Source organism: Amphibalanus amphitrite, unplaced genomic scaffold (genome assembly GCF_019059575.1).
Source record: "Amphibalanus amphitrite isolate SeventyFive unplaced genomic scaffold, NRLGWU_Aamphi_draft 000007F_arrow, whole genome shotgun sequence".
NCBI classification, from domain to species: Eukaryota; Metazoa; Arthropoda; class Thecostraca; order Balanomorpha; family Balanidae; genus Amphibalanus; species Amphibalanus amphitrite.
In genome coordinates, this window is record NW_024881503.1 from 849,301 (window position 1) to 875,875 (window position 26,575).

Here is a 26,575-nt window from a genome sequence, read left to right on the forward strand (position 1 = left end):
GGAACGTCGAGCGAGCTACTGTGGATCAGGGAGGATCGAAGGAGTGGCTTAACCAGAGGCATGGAAGGGTGACTGCTTCAGTGTTTGGTGAGGTGGTGAGCCATGTCGAGGGGGGACGACAGAGTGCATCATTGGTGCGTAAGATCGTGGAGCCAGCGTCCTGTAAGCTTACAGTGCCTGCTGTAGTCTGGGGACATACACACGAGGCAGATGCTTGTGTTGCTGTAGAAGGGGTTCTGAGCTCTATGCATAGTGAGCTGACAATTCGTAAGTGTGGGCTGTTCGTCAGCCCTGACCACCCCTACCTGGCTGCCTCCCCAGATGGTATCATTGAGTGTGCATGCTGTGGGACATGGGTTCTGGAGGTGAAGTGCCCCTTTAGCCTGAAGGACAAGTCTCCGCAGGAGGCTGGGTTTCTAGATGAGAATGGGCACCTCAAAGCAGAGCACCCGTACATGATGCAGGTGCAGGGACAGATGATGGTCTGTGGGCTAAAGTCATGTGCATTTTGTGTGTATGTGCCGGGGCAGAAGCCCCATGTTCTGGTGATAAAGTACATGGAGAGCATGGGTGACTACCTGGTGAAGGTTCTTGAAACCTTTTATGTGAAAGAGATTGTGCCAGCACTCCTGAAGTGATGTCATAGCTAGCGACTGTGCCGGGTGCCCATTAGTGCACATGTAGGTTGTTCTGTCACTGACACCAGATGGTCGTGTTGATTTTGCTATGCTGGCTGCATTGATCATCATTGTCTGGCTGACAAATATATCTTTTGTGCTAGCTTATCTTTATAACAAGGGTTTGGGTTATGGCGTGATGCTGGTGCTACAGGTGATGCTGATTACGAACTATAACATCTGTTTGTGACCTCACACAAATCATTTGCAAGTCTGTTTTATTCATCAACAATGTCACTGTCATGAAAACAAACTCAATTGAGTTTGTTTTCAATACATGATCGGAGCATGTTACCAGCACTTAGTACCATCTAATCATGCATTCCATGGAGTTTTGGGGCATCTCACGGAACCACACTTGGATGCAGGTTTATGATACCTGCACACACACAAACAACATCATCTACCTGCGTGTACATGGTGACTGGCAATGTAGACTTCAGAATGCGAAACTTCGTTCTCATTCTACCAATGACTCTTTCAACATGGATTCTAGCTCGAGACAAAAGCCTAGACTTCTCTACTTCTGCCCTAGGAAGCTGGGCTTGACCACGAACAAATGCTGGTGTCAAAACTTTGAGATTGTACAGAGCCATTTCTGTAGAAACGGTAAACCCCCGGTCCGCCAACACCACATCGAATGGATCAAGGATGTCAATGAGCTCAGATGACAGTGTGATCTTTTTGTCTGATGATCGACCTCCCCAGACTGGAGACAAGAATGTAATTGCCCCAGCTGGTGACACACCAATTAGAACCTTGCATGTGTTATGGTGTTTGTAGGAACTGAACATTTTCTTTCTGGATGTGAGATGCCTTGGCCTGTCTGTAAAAATTTCAAAGCAGTCAACTACCACTCTGACCTTTCGAAGTTCGGGATAACGGAAGCAGAGAGGGAGGTTGGCCTGTATGCTTTCCCTTGATGGCCAGATGATGAGCCTCCTGCACATTGCAGCCATTGGACTGAGGGTTCCTTGAACGATCTTTGATACCAAGGACCTGCTTACACCAAAACGCCATGCAAGATCCTGATTGGTTGTCCCAAGCCTGAGCTTCATCAACACCATAAGAACCATGTTGTGCACAGACAACCTGGATATTTTGCTAAGGTCGCACCCCAGACAAAGAACCCTTACAAACCACATGAACATTGCTAGGGATGGGAACCCGGTATAAAATTTAAATTCCTCTTCATTCTCTTTCAAAGTCTCAAATGAGTTATGCTTTTTGCTGTTCAACAGCTGCTCACACTCCTCCTTCAACGATGTGACTTCAGCCTCCAGCTTATGAATTCTATCAAGTAGAGCTGAGACGACTGTCTTGTGGTTTTCTCCCCATGTACCATCAGTATTGCAGCCAACCTCACGGGTGCCAGTTGCTGCTGACATCTCCAGCAGTGCCTCTGCAGCTCTGGCCTCTTCAATGCTGACCTGCAAGATAACAAAAAGTAGGCATTGTTATCAACAAAATAGAGATAGTTACCTACTTCTTGGTGCCAGGAAAACTGGTTGAACTGGTAGGTACCTAAGTAGCCAATGTTTGTAGCTCACCTGAGACACTGGTTCTTCGGCTGTACACATTTCATCTTGATCTCCAGATGAAGCCGACAGGTGGAGAGACGCATGCTGTTTCTGAGCTGATCTTTGTTGGGCCCTTTCTGCTCTCTTCACTCCGCCGATCCCAACGTTGCTGGCATGCTGAGATGACGGGAAGTTGAAGACACTTGGTACCCAGTCAGGACTCCCTTTCTCACTGACTGGTGCCCCTGTAATTGAATAAATATATCAAAATTTGTCTAGGTGGTGGATCAACTTTCACTCACAAACCATAGACAATATGTTTGATAGCCTGAGATGCCATGCAAAAATATTGTGGCATTTTGACTCCACAATTATGTATGACGTAGAAATGACATTCATATTAAACATGTACACAGTTTTTTTTTAACTAGGTACTCACCAGTGATAAAATGCTTAGAGCATATCCTTGCCCCAGCGCCGGGCACAAAGTTTTTCCTCCTGGTAGCACGTACCCAAGCATTCAACCGGTCATTATCTTTGGGGAACCGATAAAAAGACACCTTATCTTTTCCAGAGCGAGAAGTGCAACCATAAGCAGCACAAGAAGTCGGCATTTTTCACGATAAAACGTGATTAACCTCCACCATCCTCTCGAATTCCCGCCGCACCCTATAGTGGCGCAACGCCTACCACGGAATGTTTTGCCTACCAGCAGCTGACTGCGCCCGGCGGCATTTTCCGTGACGTCATCCACCGGCCTCCGTGGAGGCCTCTATAAATGATGCCGAGGACTTTGTTTACTCGGTTACCATGGAGACGATTTCGTGAGGCTTGACTTCAAACCTTAAACGTTTAAATAAATGTTTTGTAGTAAATGTTAGCGTTCTGTTACACATTTTAAAATAAATTAACGTTAAATATTTAGCAAACTTTTATTTCTACGTCCGTGTTTAAAGGTTAGGATTGCCCTTGTCCTGCGCTGTAAATTCAGAAAACAATTTGCTTCTTTGGTCGACGAGGAACGCCGCAAAGACGCGAGTAGTTCGTCTATACTTATTATAGGTCAATGGAATCGCCACGAAATCAAGTGCTTTAACATAGGCGTGTCATCTCTATGTATATAAGATCTCTATGGTTGTATATACAGAAATCACGCACTGCTTTCAGCAGGGCACTTCGGCTTTGAAACGGAACAGAATATAGTTCGCCTTGATTTCCGCCGATCAGAATGCAGAGCTGTCTTTCCAAAGACAGCAGTGCTTGATATTTCTTTGGCGTCTTTCATATCTTACTTTGGTTTATAATATGAATCTTTTTTTTTGTAAACAGTATTTTTACATATCGCGATTTCTATAGCTTGAATTAGCTAATGAGACGAAGTGTTTACGAAGGGGCGCAGGGAGATATGGCAGCAGATATGGTGCCTTCCAAATTGTCTGTGCGTACAAAAATAGTGCCATTTGTTTACGCCCGAAATATCTTATTTATTGTAAGTTATTCATATCATATGCCTGAATTTCGAGGCATTGCTAGTGTAAACATTGAATGAAACCATTTTTTGCAGTAGCAAATTCGCGATATTTCTAAGCCATCTAGGGAAAATGTCTAAATGCTATGTAAACCGGGTTATTTGGGTAGCTCGCGACACCGCACGACTTTTAAGTGATTATACCACCTTCCTTAATTTTTTTTTGCAATGGATTATGATTTATGTTTTTATGCTAAAAATGCTCAGAAAATTAAATGAAACATCTTTATAAAAAGAGTTATTTTCTATATTTTAACATAGGAAGAACTATATTCTATAGGAAATAAGATTTGACGCGGAAGCTTATTACGCGTTAATCAATCATAAGTTGCGTAGTTCAAACCTACCAAGGCTATAGAACTCCAGGTAAGGACACCAGCCGTTTGACCTTGAACGCCGCCGGCCGGCCGATGACGTCATTGGAGGCAAGCCGGCTCGGCGGACACATCGGGCGAATGCATAAAGGAGGGGCGTTGGAACGTTGCGGGAGCCGGAGAGATCTTCTAATGTGGTTGCATACCACCATTGTTATGCTGATTGATCTACAGACTGCAGTCTTATAAACCTCGATGCATCCTAGGCCTGGATGGTGCGTACATTCGTAGAACGATCACTCCGTCCGACGTCCATGGTCGAAGCTGTATGTATCTAAAGACACTAAGACGAGTGCAATAACGGCGACCCGATCCCGTCTCTGGCGAATCCAGAGGGGTCGTAACTCGTAAGGACCCAGGCCGAATCTGACCGTCTATTTTTAGGGAAACGGGGTGGGTGAATTGACAACCGATGGTTTAAGAGATGATTCGAGAAAGGATCCCATCGTCGATTGTTGTTTGACAGACAACGCATGTTGTACTGAGCGTTTAACCATCAGAGGTACTGCCTGATTACGTAGGCAAGCATAATTGGTCTGTCATATTGTTTAGGAATATAAAACCGTAATGGAAATCATTGAGGATATGATCTCTACATTACGGGAATTCACTAATTATTACGGCTCATAGGGGCACCGCCGGAGCTGTTGTTTTACCATCGGTCCCAGGCAACTCCAGGGAGCTGCAGTACCCGGCGGCCAAAGCGGCCACCTCGTCGACTCGCAGGTCCTGTGGGATTCCGTGATGCTTCAGTGCTTCACCCACAGAAGCACGGGTCACAGCAGTAGGATGTGGGGTCAGGTGTCTGTCCGCCTTTTCATTGTAGGTACGTAGGTACGTACAACGTATGCGCCGCCTGGTCCCGCCGAAGCTCGGTATCGACCGTGACTTCATTCAGACTTATTCACAACTGGCGGATAAGGAAGCGGTCTTGGACACTGCGGGGGCTAACCTCAAAAAGGTTTTTTTTCCGAATTAATTTAAAAAAAGAAGCTCGGATTTCGATTTCTTGCGCACTGCTGTGCAGTGTGATTAACCAACATTTCCTCAGAATAGTTGTGAAGTTTTCTTTTATTCTCGAAAAGCGATTTCGGGCGCTGCCCCGGTTGTGGGGGAAGACATTTGCCCCAAATGCCTTCCCCTGGATCCGCCAGTGGGTTGCCCGACCCCGAGCTTGACTAAAAACGTCTTCAAACACCACCAGAAACTGATGGTAAGGTGAATTTAAATCCAATAACTGATCTCTGTCTGCCCGCCTAAATATACTACACATGGTACGGCACCCGGCCCTGTCGGAGCTATGATCCGATCGTGACATTTTCGGCTTTCCCCATCCCAAACTCGATTAGAAACGTTCTCCCTCCCCACCCGATTGCTGATGTCAATTCAAATTCAATACCTTATCTCTGTCCGCCCGCCCATAACCCATTCATTGCACACCGTTCAGCGCCCGGCCCCGCCAGAAGTATCCTAGCGCGCTGAGCAGTTGCCTCCAGCCGCGTCATCGCGAGGCCCCGCGCGGCCCATAACTGAATACATTGCGCGAATAGCCGTGTCGCCCCCCTGAAACCTACGCATGCTGCATAGTGCATTGGCTGTAAGCAGCATGCTGATGGGCTGACGATGACGTGCCTGCATTCCTCTACAAGGACCGTATTCCTCTACCATTAGCGTCGCCACGGGGGGCAAGCGGGGCAGCTTGACCCCCCACCACCACCACCACCACCACCTACGACCGGGCATCCCCTGTTATCGATCCAGATCCGATGAGATTTTGGAGCAGTCGGGAAAATGGGGGTACCTTTCTGAAAATGCCTGTGATGTCGGACTCCGTTGAAGCGCGCAGTTCAAACCAGAGTCGAAGTCTGAGTCGCCAAAAGCTTCCAGAATCCGACTCAAGACTCCCAAATTTCAATGCTGTGATTCATTCCGTTTTCCTAGTTGGTTCTTTATTACATTTTATAGCCGATTGTCGTAAGTATTGAAGTGCTGACTGCTGACACCATTTTCGTTCAAAGCGCGACACGAAATCTTCGGGGCCATGGTTCGGGGGCTTTCTCAGCTCTGGTCAGATGTCTGCGAGATGTTCAAGTACCGTTCAAGTGTCGCAGGATTAATGATTTTGCTTTTCACGCATGCTCCTACGGAACTTCACTGAGCTCTATGAAGCCTTCAGAGGGCCCAAACCGGCATCTGAGAGTCCCACTGGTGCCCATGTTCTCTGAGGGGCCATAGGTACAGAGATCTTTGAGGACCTTGCATGTACATACGTAGACCTCTGAGGGGAACCTTAACCCGCGCCCCACTGGGGTCTGTGTATAACACGCCCTACTGGGGGGGGGGGGGCTATTCATAGCCCCCCCCCCCCCTCCTAACTCCGAAACTACTGGGCCGATCGTCAAAATTCAAACGGCGTCTGATAGCCCCGGAAAAACTGTCGAGCGAAACCTAATTTCATTGACCTCGAGGTCACCGATGACGTCACAGGTCAGGTCAAAGTAAAAATTATTAGCATTTTGGCTTGTTCACATTTTGGGCTCTGGCCGCCGTCTTACAAGTCAGATCAGGCTCATTTTTTGTTTCCACACTCGTGAACAGATGCTCTAGATACCTTGAGGGTACCAAACTTGTACTTTGATTTTCAGGTCAGGGTCAGGTCATCACAGGTCACGAAAATATTATACCATGCGTCGGTCACGTGACACATGTTTTATGGTCCATTTAGGCCATAGATTTCGAATTTGATGTCGTCTGTGTCATTCGAGGTCATTTTGAGTCGAATTTAGCTTAGGTCAGGTCATTTTCAGGTCAAAAAAGGTCAAATTTTGAAGTTAAAATTTTTCAACAAAAAAGGTGTCTGTTGGATGCAGTTTGAGCTCAGGAACACGATGGTGCCATTTATATTGGTGTACGATGTCAAATACGTGCTAAAAAATTGATTTGAAAAATTAATAATTGTGAATTTTTTGTAATAATGCGTATAACTTGGCCATTTTTGACGATATTTAGCTAAAACTTGCTAGAGTTAGTCATAATCATGCGTTCTGTCACATATATTCCGGTTTTTTCGAAAAGTCAAAAACTTTTTGAAAAAAAATATAAAATATAAATTTTGAATATTATTATATAAAATTTTCGAAATTTTCAAAAATTGGAAAATCCGAGATCGCAGTTTGATAGCGCGGTCAATTCTGAGTCCTTTCATGCAAAGAAATTGGATCTAGCTTAAAAACTGAGCTCTTGGGAGCGATTGCCGTGATTCAATGTTTTGCGTCGAAATCGGACGAACATGACGTCACTCTGACGTCATTTCCGGCCGACCTATGGTGGCTACGAAGTTCAAATTTTGACACAAGGTGTCAAATTGATGCAGCCGAAGGTACTGGAAGTTTGGCGTCGATCCGTCAAGCGGTTTGGAAGTTACTGCAGAAAAACGGGAGGGGGGCTATAAATAGCCCCCCAGTGGGGCGCGGGTTAAGTCATGTTCAGCATTTTAGAACTAGACTAGATTTAGAGCAAACCACTCCGAAAAATCAGTGCCAGAAACAGCAAAATTGAATCGTTTTTCGCCATTGTGCTGGTTATTACTAAAAATGTGCTGCTGCCAACGCATTCATGTTTTTTTTAATGCCACTTCGCTTTGCCATTAAATTTCATCTTACAAGATTCCCTTTCCGAAGCGGAGCAATTGAAGTTATTACTGTATGCCTGGCCTATTCAAATACATTAGCCGGAGGGGTGTGGTAATAACTGGTGTAAGCAAATTGACCACGGTCAAAAATGCATTACCAGAATGCACTTCAGCCAACATTTTGGGATGGTCTCGTTCCTAAGTCTGCTAAGAGCTTCGGTCCAGAGAATAAATTTATCGTTGGCATACAGTAAAATACATACCAAACTCGGCCGGTGATAAATTTTCAAGACCTCAGTCCTTACTGATTTTTGAACTCGGCCTTCGGCCTCGTTCAAAAATCCAGTAAGGACCTCGGTCTTGAAAATTTATTTACACCGGCCTCGTTCAGTATTATATAACACCCATAACTAATCTTCATTAAAAAAAGAAAAAGCACGTTTTGTGTATTCAAATTATATGAACACATGTGAATCTGATGAACAATGAGAATGAGTTTTTCACGTAACACTGACATACAAATAACACGAGACAAAGGTAGCACATATAGCAGGACGAAAGACAACAAACAAGGACGCACGGGAACAACGAAGGATGGTCACAACCTAGATCAGCATGGTCTGCGCTCGGCATTCAGACGATGAGAACTGCTTACTCAGCCTTCTCCTCGGCTTCAGCAGTCGGGGCCGCCACTTTGTAGACGAGAGGGGTGCCCAGGCCGTAGGCGTAGGGGTAGGCAAGAGCCGAGTAGGTGACAGGGGTCTCCACCTTCTTGACCTTGACCTCGTGGACCACGGGGCTAGTGTAGGTGATGGGAGCAGTGTAGGTGATGGCAGGGGCAGCCACGTGCTTCACCTCGACCTTCTTGATGGTCGGCACGGTATAGGTGACGGCAGGGCTGTAGTGGAAGGCAGGGGCGGCGTAAGTGGCCGGCACGTAGGTCTCGTGCTCCTTCTCCTTCAGCTCCAGCAGAGTGGTGTCGGCAGGCGTGTCAGCCTCCACCTTGTCCAGGGAGACGGTCTTGACGGTGGCCTTGGCCACGGCCGGCAGCAGCACGGCGCTGCGCTTGCGACGCTCGGCCGACTCGACGGCAGGCTTCTCGGCAGCCTCCTTCTCGGCCTCTGCGGCAACGCTGTAGACGAAAGGAGCGCCCAGGCCGTACGGGTGGAAGCCGTAGGTCAGAGGGGTGGCGGCGTAGGTGACGGGGGTCTCCACCTTCTTGACCTTGACCTCGTGAACCACGGGGCTAGTGTAGGTGATGGGAGCAGTGTAGGTGATGGCAGGGGCAGCCACGTGCTTCACCTCCACCTTCTTGATGGTCGGCACGGCGTAGGTGACGGCAGGACTGTAGTGGAAGGCAGGGGCGGCGTAAGTGGTCGGCACGTAGGTCTCGTGCTCCTTCTCCTTCAGCTCGACAAGGGTGGTGTCGGCAGGCGTGTCGGCCTCCACCTTATCGAACGAAGCGGTCTTGACGGTGGCCTTAGCCAAGGCCGGCAGGAGCACGGCGCTGCGACGCCGGCGCGCCGACTCCTCAGCAGGCTCGGCGGCGTCGGTGTCGGGCGCAGCCTCAGCGGCGGCGGCGGCGTCAGCGTACAGCTTGGCGAACTCGGCCTTGGCAGCGGCCACCTCAGGGGTGTCCTGCACCGGCTCGGGCGCCTGGCCGTCGAACACGGGCGACTCCAGGTTGAATTCGGGCGCCTTCAGCTCGTCCTTGGGCGCCACTGGCAGGTTGGTCGCCGTCACCCGGAAGCCGTTGACGTCGTCGGCCGTGTAGGAGACGGTCTGCACCTTGCCGTTGGCGTCAAGGTAGCTGTAGCTGCCGACGGTGGCGCCATCGAACCTCCTGTACTCGTTCTTGGACGAGAGGCCGTCGGCGTAGCCGTAGTTGAACTGTCCCAGCTCGTCCTGAGCGTGGTACTGGGAGCTGACGCTGGCAGCAGGCACGGCCGAGTAGGTGACGGGCGCAGGCGCGGCCGAGTACGTGAGGGGAGCGTTGTAGTTGTAGCCGCCGGCATAGAAGTAGGGGTTATAGACAGAGTAGGGGTAGCCCAGCTGGGCAGCGCCCAGCGCCAGGAGACAAGACAGAGTGACCTGTAATCACAAAAGTAACATTTGTTACCAACGCTGAGTTTATCTCTTCCTAACGTTTGTTATCTCTTTTTATCTCTCGATTTCGGGGATAAGAAATTTCGAATGAATCCATGTGTATTTTTGAAGATCAATTGCATGATAGGCGGATGAAGTCTGATCCGTTTCGGCACATTTTTTTTTTTTTTGTATTTGTCTCACTGGTCGAAACACTTTGCTCACGCCGGGCACGCACAGTCGGCCATCGGTCGGGCCGCGTCTGAGCACGACGGGCCTCGGCAACCGAATGAGCTGCTGCCGCCGCTTTACCCGCGCGCAGGCGGGGAGGCACAGCCTCTGATTGGCCGGACATGTGTGACGTCACGGCGCACGTGTGACGTCACAAAGCATAAACCGGAGGGCAAATGGTGCCCGCAGGGTGAGCATACATACAATATCAGTACGAGGTTCCTGAGTTACATACAATGATACAGTACATGGATGAAGCGGGCGACCCTACTGTGTTCGTGATGGGCGATCCGCTGGGTTCTGAGAGGTGTGTATATACCTGAGGCTAGCTTGCCTGTGGATAAACACCTTTGTGACCCATTGGAGCCACGTGGGGGGGCACCTTCCCTTGTGTGCCGCGGCCAAAGCCCCTGTGTTGTCCGTGAGGATGGTACATGGTGAGGGGGCGATGGACATAGCGAGGTAGACTGCCAAGAGCTCTGCTTGGAAGATTGGCAGGTGCACGGGCAGGGGAATAGAGACCTCGGCGCAGGGGTCTGCGAAGCCAAGCTGCTTGGGTGTAGCGTCCGTGGCCACCCATCTGGCGTGCAGCTGGAACCGGTCTGTGTAGTCCCGCGTAGTAAAAGTCCATGGGTGCCGCATGAGGGGAGAAGCTGCTAGTTCGATGAGTTGTGGCGATCTGTGCAGGATCTCCGAGATCAGTTGCAGGGGAATTTTGGCGATAGGACGCACAAAATTCACGAACCCTGCGAGCCTCTGGGCGTACAGGTAGGACTTGTGTGGGGTATTTTTGATTGCGTCGAGCACTTTGTCGCGCAAGGTATCAGAGACGGCCAGGGAGCGGTCTTTCAAGTTGAGCTGAATGCCCAGGTAAGTGAGCGTTTGCGTTGGTTGAAGGACCGATTTTGTTTTGTTGATTTTAAGACCGAGGGTGGTCATAAAATCTGGGATGCCCATGAGGTGGGCCGGCTCCGCCGCCACAAAGAGAAAAATCGTCGAGGTATACGTACGCTGCGACGTTTGGGAAGGTCTGTGTGATTTGTTTGGCTGCTTCACGCATGACTGACTGCATGATGGCCGGGGCCGTTGCAAGGCCCATGGGGAGGCGCTTCCATTGGTACGTGATTCCCTGGTATTGAATACCTAGGTACTGGCACATTCAGGCAAAAACTGCCTTGGTCGTTATATGACTGTCGCCTTTGGGCAGCTTGTGTGCAAAACAAAACGAGCATCCTCCTGCAAACACCACGCATTCGCTTCAATAAAGTGCATAAAATATTAGCTTCTGCAATCGCTTCTTACTCGACAATGCAGAAGCAAGCGGCAAATATCTATCAGACCAAGATTTTAACAGACATAACGGGCTACGTTTACGCCTACCGCGTTTGGTACTTACCAGGACCTTCATGTTCCCGCGGCTGGGCGTGCGACTGCTGCCGTCATCCGGTGCCGGCCGCGTTAAATAGTGGCCGACGTGCCCCGAGGTGGGGACGTCTTTCAGCGGAGCGGCCGGCCGGCGATGGAGGCTGATCGGCGGGTGTGTCCTTCAACCCCGCCCATCAGTTCACTCGGGAGGGCTGCTGGACGTGACGCGCTGGGGTCCGTTTGTTCTTCACGGCGCCAGCTGACGTACTCGTGCCACGCGATATAGCACTGCCCGTTTTCTTTGTGAAATACCAATCAGTGACATTTTACAGTCACGGACATTTTGCACATAACTAATTTCACTATCATTTGAGGAACATCCCATTTACATCATTTACCTTGGCTAGATCATGAACATTTGCCACCTTTTTGCTCCATACTAAAAAATATAAGTTTTTCACGTCGAATATAATTTTGTAAAAGGTCCGGAGTGCATAAAGCACATTGATGAAAAAGTCAGGCTAATTTGGGCACGAGTGCTTAAATTAGCCGACGAGTGCACCTGTGTTTTTTACACCATGGGCCATTTACAAAATATAATACCACCCGGTGCATTCCATCTTGCTTTCCCATGTGTTAAGAAGGGTTCATTTTAGGGAATGGTAAGAAAAAGATGCATTGAGCTTTTTGGGGGGGGACCTGTAAAATGTACGAGCGTGTATAAATGTTTAATAAATCTTAATCTTAATAAATCTTAAATCGATGATAAGTTTCGAGGACAACACAATGTCTGCACATTTATATATGCGCACTGAACCAAAACATAAGTGTCCACCAAGGCTACCGTTGGCTACCAATCAAATCTCTGTAGAGCAATCACATCTATCCGAGATCACTAGTCCCTTTCTTCACATGCCTATAGTGAATGTTAATCACCGACCGAACACTGGGGCTCAAGATTTTCGTCTTATCGCAGTGCAACTCGCCGCAAAACCTACACAGCACTCCTGCCAGTTCTTCCGGTTTCATTTTCAGTGGGTCTCCACAGGGTTGCCAGATCCAGAATGGTCCTTATCGCCAAATTCGCCCCTCGAATTTCGCCAAAATTCGCCAAATAGGATGCACTGTATAAGCATACGTTATACGTAGCAGCGCAAGTTGGCGTTCGTGTAACCGTGTTCACGATTCGTTTCAAAGTTCACGATTTACCTATCTCGTTTCTCATATTCATCTACATAACAGCGTACCTTAACCCTCGCCGGCACACAGGCCATTTTGAGTCCTTCGACGGCACAAGGGGGGGGGGGTTGGTACGACCCCCCTCGTGTTTGGCCCCTGATGGAGCTAGAGCTTCGCGGAAAAAACGAGCGTGTTGCCCGTCACGAGAGGAAGCCAATGATACCCAATTTTAAGGTCCTAAGGTCATCGGTTGACCTTCCAGGTCAGGTCAATGACCCAAAAACCGGGAATATCGGGACCTGTTAGAAAGTCGTAAACCGTGGCTGCTAAGGGTTTTTCCGGGGTGCTGATCACGAATATCGTGCTAGTTTTGATCACAGATGATGTCGTTAAACGTTTAGACCAGGTCGGATCAGGTCAGGTCAGGTCAACCGGTAGGGGTCGTGACGGGTATTCGTAGTACCTGTCATCCGCCTCTGACAGCTTCGTAACATGTTACGAAGGCACCAAAACCACTTCGTAAATGTGAAACAATCAAATTCGCAACACGCTAAGCAACCGTTCCCGCCATTCCCGCAACACACCACAAAGTTGTTTACAAGTAAGCAGAAGATATTTTCATCAGGAACATTTTATATTTGAGTGCCTAATATGAAACGTTGGAAGGTTAAATTAATCAGATTACGAAATATTTCGTAACGGTGTTTTTTGCTTTGTTTTGTTTATTTTTTAAAATAATATTCGGTGATTTGGAGGTTAACTCTGGAAATTCGCCAATATTTGACGTTTTATCGCCTATCGCCAAACGCCGTGCTTCTATCGCCAATGACTTTCAAAATTCGCCAAATTGGCGACATATCGCCAAGTCTGGCAACCCTGGGTCTCCAGCGATCTGTCGTTTTTTAAGCCAGGTGTCGAACTTGTTCCATGCCCACGCTGTCGCCTGATTTGTCCGCCCTTTGTTCTGCCTCTTTCTCTATCTCGCTTAGCATATTTACGTCTGGACAACGAGTTGCGTTGGAGAGGCCGGAAATAGTGGCGATTTCAGGACCGCAAGAATGGACCGTCATGGGAATGATTCTTTTTTAAATCGTGCACTGTTTTCAGCCGAAATTTATTAGTTACTACAAAATATTTTGCAATTACATTCCCACTAAGAGTAAATGCCATCAGGTTTTAGTTTTACTACTTTTGCATTTTGTCAAAGAGCATATAGTGCTGTTATATTGCAGTTTTTGCGCGTTTGTTACAAAATATGAAGCGAATATGCCACTGAACGAGTTCAGTGCACTGAACTCTATAATGAAAAGGTTCCAAACTGCAAAGTAACGTTGATGTATACCTACCGCAAAATATCATGTTGGCCTCAACTCTCAAGTTCATCTGTTGCATGATTGACTAGGCAGGTTTACACATTCCAAGTTTATCTTGGATCAGAGGTGTCAGTGTAATTCATCAGTGCCAGAAGTTAACTTGAGGGGAAGCTATGCTAATTGCTCTTGTCCATCCACTAAAAGTTATTTAATATTTTGCTTTGTGTATTCCAAGAGGAGGGGGAACTATTTTTATGTGTGCCTTCATGCCAGAATTGAAGGTGGATCATTAAATTTTCAAGGCAGTTTATAAACAAGCATTAAGTCTTTCTCGTATATCAGCAGTGGCTAAGAAGAAAAGGTTGATCAATCCTGTTCAGTCATCGTACCTCAACTTGGCAGCAAGATCCCCAAGGACAGAGGATATGTTGTATACCTGTCTTGTAAATCAAAGCATTTTTGTGCCTGCAAAGGCTTAGGTTATTTGTGGTGTTTTCGGAGTGAGGCTATATGGCCATTTTTGTTGTGTTTATGTGGAGATTGAATATAACTGTGACCCTGTGCTTGTTTGTATACTTACTACAGTCAAACATGGAACCAGCACATTCACATAACATACTCACCTAGCACCTAACTCATAGCTGTGTCCTGCAGGATTTGTATTTGTTCATGTCTCAAGCAAGCACTAAAGCAGCTTAGTTATCATTTCCCACATTTTTCTGAGCATCTAACATGACATACAGCAGTGCAGAGCAGCTTCAGAGAAGAAACACTTTAAATGCACAGACTCACACCAGCCACCCAAAAAGCCAGTTCCTCAGTTGACTGTTTCCCTGGATGCAGCTTGGCAAGGTGAGCTAACTGTTGGCAAGTTGAAGGTTAGCAGGTAAGATTGAGTTAGGGTGAGTACCTACCTATAACTGGGTGCTACTGCTATGCAGGTCTTGGCTAGGTTGCAAATTTGTGTGATGATTGTGGTTAGGTCAGCTGTCAGGTTAGTCAGGTATGCGCACTGCTCAGGCCACATTTTTATGGACACTTGGCAAAGTAAAACCTAATCTAAGCTAACCCAACTAAACCTACACAACTACTGACTATAGGAATGAAGCACCTACCTACTTGTGCCCACATCTCATACCATGTCAAAGTAAAGTTCCTTGGTGGAAGATTACCCTCAGTTGCAGTACTTTTTATCCCGGCCCTGTGAAGAAAACTTATACTTCTAAGCTCTGAGGCACTTCTGGCCATCCACAGAAAGAAGCACTGAGAGCTTTGCCGTTGTATATTGGACCAACAGTCACTATCACGAATGACTATGAACACATATGATCATATCATTGCATGGATTGTCACATTGACAATTTTACTACAATCCTTTTTTCAAGAAATACAGTAATGATTAACATCAAAATCAACATAAAGTGGATTTAGTGATCCAAGCTTTCTCCTCCAGTAGCAATGGAATGATCGCATGTTTTATTTGCCACACACTGATATACCTGGTGCACATTACCGTCTGCATAGCATCTCAATCTTAAGCATAGTAAAGCTGCGCAAGTTCATTCATTCTAGATTTTTCACTTGATAGTTAGCACTAACTTATCTTGCTGTTGTAAGTTATCATTCAATATTCATACCAATACATCAATATGCACTCATCACTCAACATTTTTTGGCATATGATACTGCTCAGCGTGCTCTCCAAGATCTCCTGCAATGTTATAGCTTGTTTTCGGCCAATAATGATAAGCTCTTTTAATTTTACTTTTTCTTGCTGATATGTGAGCCCGATCAACTTGCGTTCATCAACCAAAATTTCATAACTTCAAGTTCAACTTGATATTGATATCAATATTGCTCAGAGTCAGGACCTCTGTCAGCCTCCATGATACTGGGATTGTTTTCAGTCAACATGTTTCTTAAATATGATATAAGTCAATCTTAAAGGAATCAAAACATCCAACAAAACGACGCACAAGAGTACGGAAACCACCAGATAAACTTGAAAAGGGCCTTGGAACAGAGCCAAGTGGTGCTCCATTTGTTTGTTTACAATGATTGTAGTGCTGATGTATTTTTAGGACTCTGACGGTCTGCTTTTGAAAAAATGAAACGTTTTTACAAAAGTTGTATGGCAAGTAATATTTATCTGAAAGAACTAAAATATTCAAAAGCAAAACACTATGAAATACATGAATCAGAACGAAAAAGTAACCCAAAAATCCAGCCTAATCACCGGCTCCTAAAACTGCGACAAAATCAGCACTTTTCCCCGCAACTCGTTGTCCAGACGTAAATATGCTAGCTTACTCTCGTCAAGTTGAGAACTGGTAATATCATCACTCTTGTTCAGAGACATGATGGACGCTAACGCATAATTATGTTAATATTTACCTCCTTACTAAATGCTTCAGATAAATCATATTGTATGCACATATCAATATGCACTGAACGAGTGAAGCAGGTAGAATAAGTAGAGCAGCTCGCGGAACGCCAATAAATTTAGTAATTTGTTGTTCGCCTTGCGGGATATATCGAGCCGTTTACAAATTCAAATTTGTGCCCGGCAACCTTCGAATTTGTAATAGACAAATTCTCAGCGCATGCACCGCCGACGGCATAAACTATTAAACAGTTATCATTCCACTTGAAAGTGAGTTACACGTTGGCCCACTTGTTAAGCTAAAAATGTACACATCCAGTGAAGAATTGAGTTGGTAAACCATAGATGCGGTTCAAAAATGTGCTAAACCCATTGAAGCTGGTGTCTTTTTGAAGCAGTCTTTTGTGCTGGTTAACTGATATAAATTTTAAACAATATTGTCTTAGGGCTGTTTGGTGGGTGAAGTTCTGTTTTCTTTTCAGCTCAAACGACAAGCTATTTCGTCAATTACAGGTCCCGCTTTCAGTGGAATGTTTTATTGAATAGGGGTTCTAATACTATGTGCCTAGCGTAATATGTGAAATACAAAAACACCCTAACCAGTAATGTGTAAAAAAAATAGGAGGCACCGAAAGCGTTTCGCGCGCATTTATTACTTATATGTAGCTTACTCATGAAAACGGCGTTTTCAAAGGATTGCTTAATGCGAACAGGGACATGGACAACAAGTTTGCCTTACGCTGAAAGGGAGCGTGACTTGTGAACCTAAACGCAATCAAGTATTGTGAAGAGAGCTGATAGTTGTTGAAACGTTCCCGCACCTGTCCTTGCGTTCGTTCACTGAAGGCCACTGGAGACGAACCGAAACAAACTATTGCCGCATCGGCATAGAAGGTGCCTTTATGAGCAGCATAAATCTTATTTGATAAGAAAAGAATAAAGCATTGCTAAAATAAATCTCATAAAGCACAAATAATTAACTAAATTGTATGTATGTATGTATGTATGTATGTATGTATGTAAATTGGTACAGCATGGCGGTAACTTTTGAGCAGCGCACGATATGGTCGGATTTTTCAGGCCTATGGGATCGCTTTAAGTGTACGAATAGTGCGGCACGAGACGATCAACAAGAATGAATAGAAAGTAAACAAATTAACTAGAGGACAATAATATTTTTACTTGGGCAGTATTAAATATATTTAGGCTTAACCTGAGTTTTCCATCAAGGCGCTTTCGGCTAAAAAAAATATAAGGTCAGAAAGCTTATATGAAATGGAACGTTATCAACTCAGTACTTTGAATGTCACCTGTTGAAACGTTAAGCTACGCAATTCTGGGCGAAACCGTGTTCGGTGAAAAAAGTCATTATCCGTCATTATATTTTTTAGCATCTACATCCGTCTCGAACAGGGCACAATGACGTTCATGTTTCGATGAAAAGCACACAAAAAACGTGATAGCTGGGCCGACACTGCTCCAGGCGGGACAAGGTGATGGGAACAAGACAAGGGACGAGGCTGTGCACTCGGCTATGCGGCCGGCCCCGCCCGCCTGTCGGCCGCTGGAGGATGCTCCGGGAGCCACAGAGGACGACCGGAGGTCGGCGTGGCCTCCGGCGGCCTTGTGACGCCGGTAGTGGCGCGGATGGGCCACCGCCACGCCCATACCACGGCGGCCACAGCGGACCGCCCGCGGGGACGGCGGTGGGGCTCGGACCATACCGGTCAGCTCACAGTCGGCGGCAGTCCCGGATGAGTCATCTGATACCATTAATATCGTTAAATATCAGCAATTATCGCCAGTCGTTAGGGCAATGGCAGGTAATGTAATGTAACTTATAATGTTATTCCGATAATACATAGGTTGCATCAATACCTACACTTGCAAACGTCTGAACATATCTAAGGTCGTTAATTAAAAGTGAATCTCGTCAGTTTGAAATTGCTTCGACATGCCTCAACACACGTCACGTTCGGACGACCGGAATAGAAGTCTACACGCCTAAATCAATGATTTACGGTCAAGTTTGGAATGCAACTCCCGGGTAGAAACGATCCTGAAGAGGCTGAACATGAAATCATTCGTCTACAGCTGGATATCAAATAAAACAAAGTCAAGAAGCGAAACACAATTAACAACGAATGGTAATAGGAGTTTAAATGATGTTTTGTCACAAGTTCATCAGCTGATACTTGCATATTTTGACGTGTTGCTTGACTGCTATTAAAGGAAACAGTTCACTTTCCTGAAATTAGTATTTTGCTATGGATTTACGATTTTTTATGCTCAAAATGATCAGAAAATAAAATAAAACCTTTTTGTAAAAACAATTATTTTCTATATTTTAATATAGGACGAACTATATTCTATGTAAAATAATGTTTGACGCGGAAGCTTATTACGCGTTGACCAATCATATTGCGTAGTTCAAATCTACGCATGCTGCTTTAGCTGTAAGCAGCATGCTGATTGGCTGACGATGACGTGGCTGCATTCCTGTGCAAGGCACACATTCCTCTGCAAGGCACTCTTTTCGGAACGAGAAATGGAATATCTTCGTCTAGGGTGATCGTTGAGCCGTAAAAGCTCCTGATTTGTGCTAGTCTCAGCTCAAGCTACGAAACTGCTATTCCAGTTCAAAATCCCATGTTAAAAGTGAACTATTTCCTTTAATGATTCGGTTCGGTAATGATGTTCCCCTTTCAAAAGCTGTAATAAAGAAGCTGATTAAAAAACACTTTTTAGATAAATATAGGAGCTGAACAGTCTCATATGAACTGTTCTGCATCTTATGATGCGATCTGCACTGCCCTTGACAGTCATTGCACAAATATTGGAAAGATTTGCATATTTGAAATGAAGTATGTAACTTAATAGAATAAGTACATATAACAAGCATACATACCTACAGGAAATTCATACTCTTTAACTCCCTTCGGAGTTTTCTTCTTCTTTCTTTCCTTTTGCTAGATCGAGTCCAGTAGCCCATTTCCTGTCGCCCTCTGGAGACCCGTCTAGCAACAAGCTCTGCTTAGCTGGACGGGCTCGAGAGGCGGCAAAATAACCTTGCATGAATCTGACCACCACCAGCCTGCTTGCTCCCCCTGCCCCTGTAATAATGTATGACTGACTAACTAACCATGGTATGAATGCATGCTAAAAAAAAAAAAATCGTAGTACTAGTCGAAGCTATTTTTAGCTTTGATTACTTTCAGCCTCTTGTATGCATGATTTATAACACTGTTTGTTTGTGTGCACAGGGTTTTTTGCTTCCATTTTTGTTCTCTTCCTTTCTTAGCAGGGGGTGTCACGACTCGAATACTTTTGTTTCATTGGTGTTAACGTATGGTTCTGTGGTCGTGCGGGACCGTGGGTGGACACTCCTGGTCGTCTGTTCACGGGCGGCGGACTATTTCGTAGTGCAGTTAGTTAGAAAAAAAAATGAAGCATTCTGGATTCTCATTTGTCTTCCTTACCACCTGAATGAAAATGGACGCCTACCGCGTGCGATCGCACGACCAAACGATCTGGTTCGTGGTTCAAAAAGGATCACGAACACTCTGAGCACGTATACGATCATTTAACGCCACAAGGGTGAGTCAGTTTGTCGACAATCCCAATCGCTACGAAACTATCATGGTGTTGTTTCAAATGCTTTCAATATAAATCAAATGTGCAATATGCTTAAGAAAAAACTTTGTCAGTCGATCAATAACTTGGCAAACGGTTACGCCGAAGACTGAAAATCTCCTCAGCAGTGCCAATGTTTTTTAAATTACTTCCCCCCCCCCCTTACGCCCCTTATCTGATCATGCCAAACGAAAACGCCCACAAGTGTATTCACTGTTTTTTTTTCAACAAAGGATGATCCGCTGTCTAGTTCATTGCTTCGGGAAAAAACGAGCGACTCTCGCCTTGAAATCCATGCAGTGGCGGATCCTGGGGGGGGTCCACGGGGTCATGACCCCCCCCAAAAGGTCTGAGAGGGTCATTTGACCCCCCCCAAAAGCCGAAGACCTAAATGCGCTATAGACGCCGTCTTGCATGCTCAAAATCACATGTCAAACACTTCTGAGCTAATACCTTTGTTTTTCTGGATCGTGTTGCGTGAAAAGGCGTATTGAAGGCCAGAATCTTACTCATTTTTGTCTCAACCGTGCGAGCACCAGGGGATGATCCAGGAAAACTCCAAGGGGATGGTCATGAATTTAATTCGTGGTGCCCCTACCTATACGCAAAATTAAAAACTCAACGGATTTCGGCCACTTAATTTTGGTGATGTCCTATTTCCATTTTTTTATTTTGTTTGTTTTATTTTTAGTGCCCCTGGGCCCTGGCAGGTCAAAATCACGTCGGAGGCGAAAGAAATTCACGGGAATCCCAAAAATCACGTCAGGACATTCAGGGCACTCTGACCAGCCTGACAGCTAGGGCCCTTCTTACTTCCTGGGGCCTCCAGTGAATAACCGCTAGTGTCTGTGTCGGCCCCTCTGACTCCTCAGTAGGTAGGAGGCCCTCTGTAGAGGAGACCCTCTGTGGAAAGGAGACCGCCTGAATGCAGAAGGCCCTCTGAAGAGAGGAGACCCGCTGTAGAGAGAAGGCCCTCTGAAGAAAGGAGGCTCTCTGTAGAGAAGAGGCCCTCTGAAGAGAGGAAGCCCTTTGCAGAGATGAGGTCCTCTGGCTCTTTGAAGAGAGGAGGTCCTCTGTAAAGGAGGCCCTCTGAAAGGGAGAGACCCTCAGTAGAGAGGAAGCCCTCTGTAGAGAGGAAGCCTTCTGTAGTTAAGAGGCCCTGTGAAAAGAGGAGGCCCGCAGTAGAGATCGGTGGTCCTCTGTAGAGAGGAGACCCCCTCTGTGTTTTGACAAATGTTTTTGCAAATTTTTCGCGGCGCTTCGCGCCGCCGATTCATGTACATACGTACAGGTCAATATGAAATCGTGACTGTAATTACATAAACCAACCGTGTCAAATTGAATCAGAATTCATATGTGTACTGTGAAGAAACTCCGGCTTGTACTGCCATGCTAAAAGGGTGGTAAAATTTGTGTTTTGGAGCGGAGCTGTGTTTTGACACATTCTTTTGCAAATGTTCTCGGCGCTTCGCGCCGCCGATTTATACACCAATCAATAAGAGAGATCGTGACTGTAATAACACCAACCGTGTCAAATTGAATCGGAATTCATATGTGCACTGTGAAGGAACTCCGGCTTGTACTAGCATGCTAAAAGGGTTGTAATATTTGTGTTTTAGAGCTGTGTTTTGACAACTTTTTTCAAATTTTTGCGGCGCTTCGCGCCGCCGATTCATACACAGGTCAATAAGAGAGATCGTGACTGTATGCTACTAATGCATTGGGCATTAGACTAATGCATAAGTGAGGTAACTATATCTACTACTTCTGGGTTTTTAAGTCGGTCGATCCGCCCCCCCCCCCCAGTAAAAAAATCCGTGGCGACGCTCCTCTATAGGTGGGTTTCACTAACTAAAACTACTGAGCCGAGTGACTTACGATAAAACTTCAACTCAGAAACGACGAAGATCAAATGTCATTGGATCTCGACATACTCGCTCCCTACCCCCCCCCCCCCGGTCGTCAGAATTCATTCATCAGACCTGGCATGTCGGCCGACTGGTGACCCCCCCCAAAACGTTCCCCTAGATCCGCCCTTGAATCCATGGACGGTTGATCAAGCGTGGTCTTTTAAACACGGTCATTTGCGCAAGCGCATACCAGTCAGCACCAAAGCAGATACTTGAATTAAAAAATGTCTCATTGGTCACACATCAACAAATTAAGTGACGAGTGGGGTTACCTGGCGTTCCATGACCTCTAAAAAACCCTCAACCGTTCCACAGCAAGTAAACAGGACAAATGCTCTCAACCACATGTTAAATATGATAGTTAACTTTTGCGGTTACAAAGAAAGCGCGCATTCGCGTACAGAGGACACAAGATTCGCTTGCTCTTCTTTCTGTCGTGTGTTCAGATTCTCTGGATGATGGAGATACAGTGTGGCCAAATTGGTGATGTTGCGGGGAAAGTTACCCCCAATGAAAAGTATAATGACATCTTCAGAAATTTTAAAATTACATCATCACAACGTTTTTGCTGTGAAAGCATACCTAGTGTAGGAATAAAGACTAAAAATGTTCCAATGTACGATTCGCATCGTCATACTCGTACTGTCGCGCTTGCAATTTTTTTCATCTTTGATGACAATATTTGATTTTTTTTCACTTTCCACCAGAGCTTTTTTTACATGTTATGTGGATAGCTTTTCCACATAACATGTAAAAACCGCACCTAAAATTACACTGAAAACGAGTTTTTTTTATTAAAATAGTGACATCCTCATAAGACTTTTTTATACATCCTCCCCCTAACGCTAAACCAATTTGGCCACAGGAGATAAAGCAGCACATCATCTCGTACCTGGACGATATCGTCTGCTTCAACCTACACATCCCACACCCGCAGGGCTGGCCGGTTTGCAATGCAAGGTCATAGTCAATTTAGTGATTTTGGACGGGCCCCGGCTGATTGTAGGATTTGGTGTAAAATGATAAATGGGCGATCAAAAGATCATATATCGTGAAGTGACGAGCAACACATCACACCAGAACGACGCTGACGCCTTAACTGGCTCCGTGCTGTAGTACCTTGCATGCTGACTGACAGCACGGCGTTTTCAGTCTCCCAGTTGCACGGCCATCTAGATAACATCAACCGCCGTCCCGAGGCGTTGCTAATGTGACGTCATGCATGGAACGGTCCGGCCATCAAACGCCGCGGGGGCGCATTAATTGGATGAGCGCCGAGCATCTGACGGCCGGCCGGCCGGGAAGTGAGCGGCACCTGGGTGTGGTCGCTGCGGGGCCGGTGCTCCGACTGCCGGACGGACGGGCTGAGGTCGGCCGCGGACACAGCTCCGCGCCGGCCGGCCTTGTCCTGCAGACTGATGGCGATCTCTGGCGCCTAGACTCGAACAAAGGGCGGGGCCGCTCTGCTGACCAGGCGCGGGGCCATAGGGGAAGTCGGAACGGACCAAAAGTGGCTGAGGTAGCTATCAACAAAAAGGATTGTGAATGCGAAAACCACTAGGAAACTAGTAGGATTTTCCAAGCCTGTCCGATCTTAACCCGTGTCCCGTTGGGCATTGAGGTCTGGCAGGTTCCACGTCCTGTTGGGGGGGAGGGGGGCCAAAGGGCCCCCCTTCGTATCTCCGGAACAAATAGCTGGATCAGAAAATATTCAAACAGCATTCGAAAGAGATAATCGATAGGATATCGATGACCTTGATATTTGACCTGTGACGTCACAGGGAGGTCAAACAAGGTCAAAGTCCAATTTACATTGACGAGAAGTCGGTCATAAAAAGCAATCTAGGCTTCCAGAATGAGTCTGGATATGATGTATATGATTATATATGGCGTGTAGATAGTCAAATAGATGATGACCTGTGACGTCACAACAGCCTCGACCAACCAGAAAACACTTACGTGAATGGTAAGGAAAAGCATGTTAAATTGTGAATATCCGAGTCATAATGGAGACATGTCATATATTATATGCAACCACAGAAACATCCTTGACCATTTTTCTTGGACCTATGACGTCACAGGAATGTCAATAAAAGTCAAATTATATCGGTTTACGATTTTTTTCAAGCAAAATTGACTAAACCACATATATCATATTCAGTCAGGAAGAGGTTGATACATATCATAAATATTACTTCTGACTGATTTCAAGCCCAAATACTGAAAATACTGGGACGTCATAAACACAGTCGCTACTTTTCCAGTCATTCAAACGGCTATATCTCTGGCATTTTTAGGAATGTTTTGTTATTTTGGCATGTGTAAAGGGTTCTCTGATATATATTCCGTTTTTTTTAATTTCCCAACTTTAAAAATATCTCAAGAAATCTAAATTTTGAGTTCATTAAATCGACTTTTTTCAAATGTTTTTGAAAATTTCGAGATCGTATTTTGTTTCCCATGCTTTTTAATACCTACAATCCGATTTTCGAGTCTCTAGGTTGAAAGGCTGATTTTCTACAATTTTTCTTCGTGAGCTTTGTCGACGAAAAATAGCCGAACATCATCTCAGTTTGACCTCTGTAGCACGTGACCTGAGATGATCTGGGACCTAATTTTTTCAGGACTTGTGTAACATTGATGCCCGGTGAGGTACTGAAAGTTTCAAGTCGAAATTCGCGGACGTTTCTGAGTTACCTGCGAAAAACCACAGGAAGGCCCGTGCCTCCCTCCCCCCCCCCCCCCCGCCAACGGGTCGCGGGCTACAGTGCACAAATGAATAGGTACGGCACGAGAATAGCAATAGTAGTGAACAGAAAGTCAATAGTAAAATGAAGAGTAAGATAGTTGTTTTGGCTGGTCATTTTTAAAAGTATTTGAACTTGGTGTGCTGTTCACTTTAGGGCTTAAAGCGATTAGACAAGCTTAAAAATCCGACTACGTCAACTTTGATTTAGGTGATTTGTTGTTAAAGAGTGAAAAGTGATACCTTGAAACCTTTGTTTTTACCTTGAAACAAAGTCTATCATCAAAACACAGAGGCGATTCAAGAAGACTTGTAACACCAGAAAAGCTCCAGGGAGGCATGCAATTCGAAGTATTGTGCATAAGTTTCGGGCTCATGGTCATGGGTCCCTTGCCAACAGAAATAGTGGCAGAAGTGGGAGGAAACGCTCCGAGCGTTCGGCTGACGCGGCGAAGAGGGTGAAGGAGATCATCACCAGTGACCCAAGGAAGTCCATTCGGAAGGTGGCGCAGGAGGCCGGCTGCAGTCTGTTTACCGCCCACAGGACGCTGAGGGATGACCTAGGACTGACCCCCTACAAGATTGCGGTTCATCAGCAGCTCAGTGAACGGGACCAGCAGGCCAGGTTGACTTTTAGCGCTTGGTTTTTGAGACATTTAATGCGTTTGCTTCGACAGAACAGAAACAAAGCATCATTTACTTTTAACTTGCTCTCTCTTCCAACAAATCAGACACGATCTTTTCACTCGGCTTTCATTGGTCTTAGGTAACCATTATCAAAATTTTTCTCTCCGAGACCTCTTTCAAAAACTCGTACACGGACACATCACCACAAGCACTGACGGCGCCCGGCAGGACTTCGTGGTCAGGGCGATGGCTTTTCGGCGGGCGGCGGGGGCCAGGGTATGTACATTTAGAGAACAAGGGGTACACCAACGACGCGGAAAGCGCCCATTTTACCTGGACAAGTTACAGGGTAGGTGATGTATTTTTTGTATATGGAAAAAATAGAGTATTTGATAATGACGAGTAAAGCCAAATTCATAAAGCAGGTATTTTTAAATTATATGTACCAGAAATAACATACTACCTCAGTTTAAAAGTTAGTCTAAAGTTAGTTGGAAAGGGCATAGTTGATACTAAGATGGAAGGAATCGATGGAAGGCAGAAATGACGCAGCTGCTCCATTCTTAAAACGTGTTCGCAAGCAGGATTTACGTGACGCTAGCGACATCTATTAATGTAAGCCGGGACGCTGATTGGCTGATTGAGTCCGTGAGCAGTATCAATGATTTACGCCAGTGCAGGGTTGAGGCAATATGCGCATGCGCAGGAGCTTGTGCTCTCATGGAGGACCTTTTGGTACATCGGGCAGCGCCCAATGGTTTTTGGACCTGTTATGGCCTCTGCATCGAAAAACGCTAGATAAAAAGGTAGGAAAGTTTGAGACGATCTTTCCCCACAATATAATTGACACTTTCTCTTTTGGGTTACGTGTGGGGCTCGCTTGAAAAAGGTCGATTTAACATGGGAACCCTATGGGGTAGTAGTTTTTGAGCACCCATTTGGCCTAATGCTACCAACTGTTACTGGCTACCAAGGCCCTATATACCAGGTAGGGTCGTCCGGCGATTCTACCTGATCGTGACGTCAGCTCGTGACGTCATCTGGGGGCAAGTCTTGAAGTCCCGTTAAAGTCCTATGCAAATGGGCGATTTTTGAAGCGCTGTAGAACAATCTCTGCTAAAGCTAGCACAAAACTAAGTGCATCATCGGAAAGCCGAGACATTTTTCTTCGAATTATCTAAGACGCGTTTTTCACTAAACCCATTAGTTTTTCCAAAAATGCGTAAAAAAGCCCCCATGCCTCCGCAGCCTCCCTTTCGCCGGCCGCCACGCCGCCGCGGTAGTGTAGTGGTTAGGATGCTTGCGCCGTAATCCAAAGATCGTGCGTTCGAATCTAGGCGCAGGTCGTACTTAAATCGAAATTGCAAGCAGAA

The 26,575-nt window shown here is 46.1% G+C and overlaps 2 protein-coding genes across 2 annotated transcripts; both read right to left on the reverse strand.

Moving 5' to 3' along the window:
* Positions 1-881: 881 nt before the first annotated feature.
* On the reverse strand, positions 882-2,992 carry LOC122378661. Its single transcript, XM_043359965.1, has 3 exons — positions 2,637-2,992; positions 2,228-2,442; positions 882-2,107 (listed from the first exon to the last, which is right to left on the reverse strand). The coding sequence occupies exons 1-3, from the start codon at positions 2,809-2,811 to the stop codon at positions 1,022-1,024; spliced, it is 1,476 nt and encodes a 491-aa protein (XP_043215900.1). The 5' UTR covers positions 2,812-2,992; the 3' UTR covers positions 882-1,021.
* Positions 2,993-8,162: 5,170 nt separating this feature from the next.
* LOC122378665 lies at positions 8,163-11,503 on the reverse strand. Its single transcript, XM_043359981.1, has 2 exons — positions 11,443-11,503; positions 8,163-9,821 (listed from the first exon to the last, which is right to left on the reverse strand). The coding sequence occupies exons 1-2, from the start codon at positions 11,452-11,454 to the stop codon at positions 8,382-8,384; spliced, it is 1,452 nt and encodes a 483-aa protein (XP_043215916.1). The 5' UTR covers positions 11,455-11,503; the 3' UTR covers positions 8,163-8,381.
* Positions 11,504-26,575: the final 15,072 nt, after the last annotated feature.

What these genes read in the sequence shown, in the direction of transcription:
- LOC122378661 (XM_043359965.1), bottom strand. Translation starts at nt 2,811, where the DNA reads ATGCCGACTTCTTGTGCTGCTTATGGTTGCACTTCTCGCTCTGGAAAA. An exon ending in CTCTAAGCATTTTATCACTG is followed by an intron (nt 2,443 to 2,636) that starts GTGAGTACCTAG and finishes ATTCAATTACAG; the next exon opens with GGGCACCAGTCAGTGAGAAA. An exon ending in CCGAAGAACCAGTGTCTCAG is followed by an intron (nt 2,108 to 2,227) that starts GTGAGCTACAAA and finishes GTTATCTTGCAG; the next exon opens with GTCAGCATTGAAGAGGCCAG.